The sequence below is a fragment of the Haemaphysalis longicornis genome, unplaced genomic scaffold (genome assembly GCF_048455015.1).
Source record: "Haemaphysalis longicornis isolate Haplotype H1 unplaced genomic scaffold, Haemaphysalis longicornis Haplotype H1 scaffold_11, whole genome shotgun sequence".
Lineage (NCBI taxonomy): Eukaryota > Metazoa > Arthropoda > Arachnida > Ixodida > Ixodidae > Haemaphysalis > Haemaphysalis longicornis.
The window spans coordinates 49,586,414-49,596,758 of record NW_027526214.1 but is presented as its reverse complement, the minus strand read 5'-3'; the positions used below and the strand labels follow the sequence as shown (position 1 = coordinate 49,596,758).

Genomic DNA, 10,345 nt, shown 5'->3' with positions numbered 1-10,345 from the left:
AACTCAGCCGGGAAGTTCACCCTCATACAACCCTGTCCAGGGAAGGAAAGGGGAGGTTTCGAAGGATAGGAAAAAAAAGAGGAAAGTTGGAGAAAAATGGGGCACAGTCTATGTAGCGTTCGTTTCGTCCAAGGCGTTATGGCTACAAACGCTGCACTAGTCCTGTCACAACTAGGAAGTTGAGGAGGTGCTCGAAGACCTCCCGTCATAAGGCGTCCCATCCAATAGGGAACAGGAGGTCTTCCAGCTTCTGGCTTGGTGCACCGAGTCGCTGGAGCACGGCCCGGAGTTGCTCCCTCCCGGTGTCGTGCTGGCTGCAAGAGCACCGTAATTGCTCGAGCGTCTCGAGCTCTGGGCAGTCGGCACAGGTGGGGTTCACCGGGCGGCCCTGGTGGTGCAGGCGGGCTCCCACATTGCAGCCATTGGGCCGCAGGCAAAGCAGGAGCGACCGGGTGTGTCTACTGATGCGGTCAGGCAGGAGCCGTGGGGCCTGACCACTGACCACTCGAGCATCTGGATGTAGGTCCTCCACCACTCGGGCAAGGATAGTCCTTGCAGCGTCGAAAGACACCACATCCCGAGAGGCTGGCACCCATACCTGCCGAGCAGCACCCTTGGCCTGGGAGTCTGCAACCTCATTGCCAATGAAGCCCACGTGCGATGGTAGCCAGTGAAGTCGCACTGAACACCCCTGGGCCTTCAGTGCATGAAGCTTCGGCGCCGGTGACCGCTCTACGTAGCCGCTTGAGCTGGCTGCCTGGTCGGCAGCTCTTAAACGGAAGAAGGCCGACCGAGAGTTAGTCAGGATGATGGGCTCCCGGATATAGGTCACCAGCTCGAGAATTAAATCCGTGGCGAAGTGGAGTCCAGCCAGCTCTGCGTAGGTGGATGATGCCGGGAAGGGAGAGCTGCACACCTGGCAGGTGCCAAGTTTTAGGGCCCTGCAGGCAGCTCCGGCTCTGCCCATCGACTGTTGCATGGAGCAATCCGTGTACACCTGGAGAAGTCCAGCAGCGTCGTCCTGCTGCAGGGCGGCCAATTCTTGGCAGATGGCCCGGGGTGGAGCGGACATCTTGCCACGGACCCCCGGCAATGTGGTGGCGATGCGTAGAGCCTGGCTTGTGCCCTTTGGTGGTGGCTCCAGGTGGAGCCGATGCGGCAGCGCGATATGGCTACCGTAGGTACTAAATAGCATGTCCATGCGAGAGTTGGGCCGGCTGCGGTAGCGCTGGAGGAGTGCCGCACCGTCCAGTGCCCTCTGCAGGTGGTGGATGTGGTACAGCCCACCTGCAGGGCCCGCATCTAGATAGGCCAGGAACATGCCCCCGTGTACATCGCCGCCACCGGGGATGTGCTAAGAAGGCCAAGGCAAAGGCGGATAGCCCGGCGCTCATACACCTCTAGCTCCTCCCACAGGCGCGGCTTGAGTTGCACCAGAGGCAGGCCATATAGGACAGCGGACGACGAAATCCCGTGGAACACCCGCAGGGCCACAGTGTGTGTGCAGCCGTGACCCCGCGCAAGCAACCTCCGCACGCCTTGCTGGACCCTCACTGTGCGTTTCCAGAGCGCCTTCACTGCAGGTAGCCAGGACTACTGACAGTCGACCAGGAACCCCAGACTCTTGGCCTTGGTGCACCACGGAATTGACTGGTCATTCAAGGTGAGTGGGTCTGTCAACTGGCGTGCCCTGCTGCCCCTCGGGTGGAAGATTAAGGCCTGCGTTTTCGACTCCGACAGCTGCAGGCCACGGCTTGTACGGAAGGCGGCGACTGCCCACAGCACCCTCTGGAGGCACGCCTTCACCTTGCAGAGTAGTCTTGTTGGTCCGCGTGCAAAGATGGTGATGTCGACGGCATAGACTGCCATTCCCACTAGAAAGGCAAGCCCCGCCGGGATGCAGTCCGGGAGTGGAGGCAGGACGAGGTTGAAGAAGAATGGGCTGAGCACACTCCCCTGGGGAAACCCAGACTTGATGCCTCGTGGGCTGCTGGTTGCTTGGCCAACCTCGACTCTAAGGGTCCGGCTGGCCAGGAACGCGTTCACGTAACTCCGGAGGTGCCCCTCAACGCCCAAGCTGTCGAGGGCATCCAGGGTGGCCATCTGCGGGACGGGGCTGAAGGCCGACCTGAGGTCCAGCAGGAGCAAGAAGGCCATCTTCTTATCATGGCGTGTCTGCTCCAGCATAGACACCACATCCCCCAGGGAGTCCGCCGTGCCGTGTTGGCGCCCGAAGCCACTTTGCTGCTCCTGGAAGACGCCACAACGATCAGCGACCCACTGGAGTCGGGCCATTACCGTGCTCTCGATCAGCTTCCCCGCTGCCAACTTCAGGGAAACTGGCGGGTACGATGCAGGCTCAGTGGGTGGCTTACCGACCTTCAGCATCGGCCTGACTAGTGCGACCCGCGAGGAAGGTGGAAGGCATAGCGAGGGCCTCTGTTCTGGCAGTCTTGCTGCCACAAGGAGCTTAAGAGAGTTCAAGGCTGTTCGACCACTCTCGACATGTCGTAGACGCTCGAGTCACGGCCCGGGGGTTGAAAAGAAGGTCCCCTTCACCCCGAGTAGTCCGAGTGGCGCTGGCTACCACCCCCAAGCGCAGGAAACAAAAACACCTGAACATAAATACCTCAGAAAGTGGAGGCTAAAGTGGCCCCTCCGGAAGCGTAAAGGTTACCGCACCCGACCGGTATTCTGGAGGTCGTGGGTTCGGTTCCTCCCTGGCGGGCATTTTTTCTCCCCTTTCTTATTTTCCAAATTCTTTATCTTGAGCTACTACATCCTCCCCTTTGCTTTCCTAGGTGGTCTTGACTGTAAATTCTTATTTCTGTCTTATTTTGAATGAGCCCCTCATTTCCTATTCTGATTCGCTACACACACACACAGATATACATATATATATATATATATATATATATATATATATATACATAGGAGCCAGTATAGAACGCCAAAGGAGGCATAATGGTAAGGATAGGCTGCTTGTTTAGTACATGCAGTTGACATTTTTAAAATATACGTTTGGCGCAAAGTAAAGACAATAACATGCGTCCTTACAAGGCCGATGGAAATCTACAAGGCCGAGGAGGCTATTGAGTAAAGTTTGGCTTTTTTTCCACGGTTTGGTAAGTGGACATCTTTAAATTTATATCACAAAGAGAGGAAGAAAGGCAGAAAAGCACGCTTCGAGAGGTGGGACCGAGCCCACGCCTTTAGATTTGATCTCGCATGCCTTTCCAATTTTTCTATGGGGAGACTGTGTTCTGCTTCAGTTTCGGGAGTATTTACATTTAGTACACCTGTATCTGGCATTTGAGGTTGGTAGCCAGCGCCACTCCGAACACAAGGGTCGGTCCTACAGTGCCAGGCTTGCTATAATAAATGTCGCCATTTTAAGTCACCATTATTAGGCGGCTATCATTATTTCCCTCTTCGTAACCACTTGTAATCCTTAAACCGAACCACCAACGCGTCTCAAAATTTATTAGGAAAACGAAAGCAGCGCGCATAGACTTAGAAACTAAATCAGACTCTTAATAATTTACATACCAGCATTATGCTCCGCGTCTTCGTATGAAGTCTCTTTGTTCGGGTGTACCACTCCTTGACTAGATTTATTTTCCCGCCAGCACTGCCCTTGCACGGGCGGAGAACACTTTAAATGCACAGCCAATGTATCGGCATAATTAGTTCCCATACCGCGAGGCCTCCCGTGTAAAAAGAGTCACAGAAACAAGCTTGCGACGCCACAACCGAGCACTAAACTTCGTTGCCCGCGAGGTTTGGTGGTCCCGCCAGACTCGGTGGCCAACATTGTTCATCAAAGCTGGTTAACACCAACGAGCTTAGCTGCTCGAGGTCAGTCTATCGACAACAGTGGAAGGGTATGGGTCACCTCGCTGCTGTAGGCTGTTTTGACCTTCTGGCGTTCACGAAGGGGGCAAATCGAAACACTAACTAGCAGTTCACGCTTATTACCTAGTGTAAGAGCAATGCCCAAGTACTTTTTCTGTACCTCCGCATACTAAGGGGTCAAAACTCTTGTACTACATGTTGGTATTCCAGTAGCGCTCATTCACTCGAGGCAGACCTGATATCTAAAGGCCGTAACTTTAGGTATCTTTGTGAGTCTGTAGTTCTTCCAAAACCTTAGGTCTGCTTTGTAGAAAATATAAAAATCACTATGTGCCAATTCCTCTTCAGGCGTCGAGAACCCTCCCATTTAAATCGGTACCATCAAAGCGCCTGCGGATGTTATCAGTGAAACTCGTCACGTTCTGTTTAACCTGGTAACGAGCACCGACTTGTAATTCATCTTTACAATTATGGGAACCAATAGCTACACAGGAAGAAAAACATGAGCTAGTCAACCTGTCGTTTTTCTTGTAATGGTCTGATCAACACAAAGTGGATATACGTAAACGAAAAAAACAATCCGCACTCCTTTACTCTTCTTCAGAATCATTCCACCTGCCTGAAGTTCCCGTCTGCTCTTTAAGCATAACTTTATCACAAACACTACTTTCACAGCGGTAACAAGTCGTAGAATATACAGACTTACTTTCGAAGGCCTCGGTACAGGCCAGTCGAGAAACACAACAAGAATTTCAGCGACCAAACTGATATTTGTGTGCTACATCAGGAATACCAGTCGCAGAACAAGGATGTCTATTGGTACTACATGATGATCACTAGTGGGACCGTAATATCTGTTGTAAAATAAAGAATATCTCTAGCATGACAAACATTTCTGTTCTACAAACGACCGAATGTCTCATTTCCTTACAGGGTAATCCCGCTAAATTTTGTGTTGTGTTTTCGACTTCGTGAAGCCTTTTAAGTTACCTCTAAAACTTCGTTTGGCATGTCAATCATTTATTCCTCACCCTAAATTCACTGCCCATACACTGAAGTAAACCAAAGTTGTCAAATATTCATGTACTTGTTGTTGAGTGGCCTTGCGGCACTGTAACACTGGACACATCGCTCAATATCTTCCGGTGACGGCCTGCAAATGAGACTAATTTTTCATATTAGACTTGATCAGACCGGCATGTACACAACTACTGTACGCATTGCTTTCAGTTTCACTGAGTATTCTATTACCCACGCTCCGATCAGTAATCTTTGCGCCCGTTGAGACGCTTTAATACATAGCATTGTTTTTCCTTATGCCGCGGGTGGGATAATTTTTATATAAAAAATATGTTATATTGTTGTTTTTTTCAAATTCCTCTTTTTTGTGATAAAAAATGTACTTCATTTAATAGTTGTTTCCAGTAACCAAACCACTGTGTATAAATTACGTGCACAGAAAATACCGCGTCAGTCATTTGACCTCGAAACCTTCGTATATGAACTTCCCTTCACTGAATGCTTCCTAGCGGTTGTTTATTGCAGTGGGCTATTGAGGAGCTGTGTTGTGCGGTCACAAACATTTGTCTATATAAAACCTTCCTCTATCTCCACAGTGCGACACGCAGTGTACAACCTACTGTAATTTTCCTGTACTTATTCTGCTCGTTGGAAAGCTACCCTAACTTCTTCCATTAACAATTGCTGTTGATTACGTCAGCCAAAAAAACTCGTGGCCTGATACTCTTACAGTTTTAATCTTCACTGAAGTGACATCGGTAAGGTGGGTTACAATTCGGAAAATTGCCAGAAAGCATATTATCTCGCCTTATCGTTAGTCGTAGCCTCAACAGCGAGTCAAATTATTAGCCAGACCTATTTACATCTAAAAGGAAAGCTAAACTATGTATAACAATTTTGAGAACATGGCAGCGCCACTTACGTTTTCTATTTCCCAAGAACGTGTTCTTAAATCAGGATGAAATAAGTAACACTGTTTACTAATATTATTAGTGATGTTTTTCTCAGTGAATGTGTGTCCACTTCCTTCTTTCGAAGACCAGACATTCTACTTCGCCTTCCCTACAGAGCGTGCATTTTAAAATGTTCTTTTAGGTGTGCGCGCTGCAAATGCCACCCTTCCTGAATAAGCTACCGAAATCTTTGCAATTTGTATAGAGTTGTGTTGCTACTAGCTTCCTCTAAAATCCTTTGGTATGTTTTTCAGTCGTTTGATATCGTAACCTCTAAAATCCTTTGGTATGTTTCTCAGTCGTTTGATATCGTAACCTCTAAAATCCTTTGGTATGTTTTTCAGTCGTTTGATATCGTAAGTTATTTGCCTCTAAGCGTTCTGCACGAAAGTTAGATATATCTAACTATTTTATTATTACCAATATTTCTTTGGCATTTTGAAAAAGCATTCATCGCTCTGTCTACTTAGCACCGTGTTTATAGCTAGGCGTATTTCTTTTTTTTTTTACAGGAACATTTTTGCTAACGCAATTTTTTTGGTTGTAGAAATACACAATCAAAGCAAATATTATGGCGTTAAAGCACTCCCTTTGTTTATTGTATATTCTTTTGAAAATCGGGCAACGCCCATAGATTACAACATTTATAGTAGTCGCGAGGAAAGGACGGCCGCAAAGTTTCTCTTGGTGTTGCCACCCTGCGCGCAAAGGTACATTCACAAACCACCCAAAAAAGCTCCATCGGTCTCTGCGAGTTGGACTGTCATCTCTTTAAAATATATATGTTAACAATATACAGGCTAAGCAAGTTAGAGCCTTCTCTGAAGCATCCTGAATTAGATACATAGATTTGTGTGTTTGCCTTTTGAAGGGTGGGGTGTTTTTATCTTGCTTCCCACATGATATATAGATTTGAGAAGTAAACAGAAATAAAACTTTGTTACGCCAACTTCCCGCCACTTTATCAATGATGGCCTCTGCTCAATAAAGCAGCCCATGGTGCTACTAGTGCCCCAATATTAAGAGCAGTGTCGATGGATAAGCGTGAAAAAAATGCAGGAAGCTAAGACTATCGCGTAAGATTTGAAGGGAGCGAAGATGTACGAACAGCCTTCCCCCGTTATTGTTTCTTCAGCCATAACCACATTGTCTCTTTTAATTGTCAATACGCAACAACCTGTTTTCTGTTACCCTTGATTATGTGTTAATTTTGTGGTTTTGTTTGATCTACAGCCAACATTTTATGTACCATTGACTATGTGCTTACCCACTAGAGGTCTCCTTTCAGCTCTTGGCTCTGGGACCTCCTTCTGTATTGTCACTCATGCATACATATTCAACGAACAAATGAACTGTTTTCTGATCCTGATTCTGATTCTGAAGCTTCAGTTATTTCTTTCGAAGGGATAATTATTCGACGCCATCCTGGAAGGGCATAAGCTGCAGGGTATCCTCCTCGTCCCGAAATGGTGCTGCCGCGGTTACTGCGAAGAATAGAGCCTTTCTCGTTCTGAAAAAGTGTGGGCGTAGTTACACGAAATGATTCAGTTGTTTTGGCCCGTCTTGGCCAATCTCCCTGAGTTGGTATGCTGGGTTGACAAATGTGGGCCTGGTATGCTTCCCGCTCACCCGGAGGAAAGCACACTCGAGCGCTCGGCACACTCGAGCACACTCGAGCGCTCGTGTGTGTGTTCTCCCTCGTCCTTCGTTTTTTCGCGCTGTTTTGCTTCAGTTCATAATGAACCAACTGGCCCCACTTCAGACTTTAATTTCCTTCTGCTTCGTCGGCTCGAGGAACGCGCTCTCATGTGCAGGCTCAAGTGCGCTTCGCCATTACTTAAACTATTATCAGCGGACACGCAAAATAAACATTTTCTGAGCAGCTTCGCTGTTAAAAGCAGTGAATTCGTGTTCATCGGCGAACAAAGAGGCACACGTTATGAATACGACCGAGAAGGTGAATTAGTCGGTGGATCATGCGTCTTGGAGTGTCTGAGAATAAACGGACTCCAGTGTGGGCTTACTCTTTCTAAGCACATGGGATAAATGCCTGCTGCAATTTAAGTCAACAAATCACCTGCACTTAGCTCCTAGCACAAAACGCTACTTACACACCTACAGAGACTGTTAGGTATGCGGATTCCACACAGTGAAAACAGGAAAATGGGAACCGTCTGAAACCTTTGCAAGGGCACAGCACTTTGCAGTTGAACTATTCGATAAACTTTGTTGCCTCATTGTGAGTAAACGTACTTCCTTGTTGGGTTTAAAGTCTTCAATAAGTAGGATTTGTAACAACTGGTTACCTTCCTGGTTACTGGTTACTGGTTACCTGATTGTAAAGAATTCAAGGTCAAGAATTCTACCTTTCTTTACTGTTCCTATTACCCAAGGCGACGAGAACTAAAACTACAATTGTGGACAGTACACTCAGTAAACGTATTTGTGCTGATCACATCACGTTTGTTTATTTCACATTCTGGGAGGAACGCCATTGTCCTGCTTAATCTACATGGACCAAATCAAAGAACCACGCAGTACAGGCACTCAAGTCAAGCCTGGACGGGCAAGAGTCACCCAAGATTAATAGGAAATCCGCAAAAAAGACTGTAGGGCAGCAAACAACATTTTGGTTGATTTGTCTATTGAATAGGGTCGGAAACGCACCGAGTGTGATCAAAGCATAGCCAAGGGATTTATGCAAGTTAGTCCACAGCGTTTAGAAATCACTTCAGTGTTCTTTATTAGTAACGTTGCAACCTTTAATAAACGCTTTCACTCTTTTACCCGAGACTGGTTGCACTACAAAAGCTTCGCGTCAATAAAGAGCGTCACTACGGAATTTGCTCTTCAGCGGATTGGCCTTCCCTTTCTGCTGGGCTTTTGTGATTGTTTTTAAGCGGCATTGAAAGTGTATATTCCTGAAACTGAAATGAACCTGCCCAATAGCCGCAACAGCACTGGAGATACGTAAATCATGCGGTCAAAGGACAGCAATATTGTAAAACAGGCGAAACTTTTCACTCATTCTACCAGTTTTCTGTTAGGCACGGAGAACAAATCTCGGGCTTAGGTATTGTGTTACCCCTATGGAAGGTACCTGGTGTGTTTGTGGTCTGCTTTATGAAATCATTTTAATATCAAAACAAATTTAAAATAAGTTCTTCATGGTCGTCTTGCGTTGTTGCGCGTGTGCTTGGTGGTTGGTGTCATACTAAGTACGTCATACCACCACAACGTGGCGGCGCCTGCGTTGCCCCATTTCGTCCTATAAAATTCTCAAACAACAACAGCACCGACGTTCCGAAAACTACCAACTCAGTGCAGACAAGAATAACGGAAACCGCACCGGGAACACCTGGTCGTATACAGGTGCTGTCCTTTGAACTGGTCGCAGTAGCCCCTACTGCAGATCTCGACGTATTCAACCATTGACTAACAATGAGACCCCGAAGAAGGCACAGCGCTGACACGACGGAACCGAAGCGGTGAAGAGAAACGGGTAAATGAAATTGTTCATACATACTTGATTTATGGTCGGCGGAGTGTCTTGAGAACTGTTCCATAACACACGCACGCATGGAGGTAAGGACGGCCGTGAAGGTGCTGACGACGGTGCAGCATCACCACGCGGGACTTTTATCGACTGTTGAAATCGTCTTCAAATGGTGATCAACGCACACTTTTTTAGTTGGCGTTTTCAGGAAGTGTTGCATTTGAAGGTGCGTGTATGTCCAACATTTCCGAAGCGAGACAGAACGTTCCATTATCACGTTGATTTGCAATGCCCCACCCCCAAACTGCCTCAATGAATACACAATAACATTTATATAAAAACTAACCTGCCGCACGTAGCAAATGAACGTTTAAGAGAACAAGATTGCGGGTCTTGGAAAATGTTAACGTTACTGGAATTCGAAGACTTGGGGACAATCGTTTATAAGCCCGTTCACAAAAGGACAGAAGGGTTCTTCTAAGTAAGTCAGCAGACAGGGATGATTATATGCAGAAAAGCCGTGGCCTGCATACTAGACCTGTGCGCTGGTCAAAAATCGAGGACGGCAACCAACCGGTGTTTCGTCCTCTGCTGGCGGCGTGTAAACGGCGTGAGGGTGTCTTTTTGGGGGGTGTGTGGTGTGGAGGAGTGGGAGAGGAGAAAATCTAGATTTTAAAATGGGGGTAGAAAAAAAAGTTGATTATGAGGAAAAACAAAATTTGCAATAACCATAACCAGAGATTTATTTTTAAGAGTTCTTTGACTGGAAGAATAAGATACTGTAGTAACTCTTGAATACAAATTTGGATATCTGGAAATATCGTTTAAGCCAAGACTTGTTCTTGCCGCTCCTTTCGTTCTCTAAGGTCATATGTATTTGACCCCTCTCCTGTTCTCGAAATATTTTTTTCGTTGAACCACGCTATCTCAAAACGTTGACAGATATGAAACAGCAAAGCCCGCGGCAGGCAGCTAATATGACCTTCTTTCGAACGCTTAGCTCTCACTATGCACGGAACGC

General features: G+C 47.2%; 1 protein-coding gene across 1 annotated transcript; it reads right to left on the bottom strand.

The window, feature by feature from the left end:
- Window positions 1-205: 205 nt before the first annotated feature.
- On the bottom strand, window positions 206-2,388 carry LOC144160637 (uncharacterized). Its single transcript, XM_077691866.1, has 2 exons — window positions 2,008-2,388; window positions 206-1,354 (listed from the first exon to the last, which is right to left on the bottom strand). The coding sequence occupies exons 1-2, from the start codon at window positions 2,386-2,388 to the stop codon at window positions 206-208; spliced, it is 1,530 nt and encodes a 509-aa protein (XP_077547992.1).
- Window positions 2,389-10,345: the final 7,957 nt, after the last annotated feature.

Coding starts and splice junctions, on each gene's coding strand:
- LOC144160637 (XM_077691866.1), bottom strand. CDS start 2,388: ATGCTGAAGGTCGGTAAGCCACCCACTGAGCCTGCATCGTACCCGCCA. Junction 1,355..2,007: donor GCCGGACCCTTAGAGTCGAG/GTTGGCCAAGCA, acceptor TGGCCTTCTTAG/CACATCCCCGGTGGCGGCGA.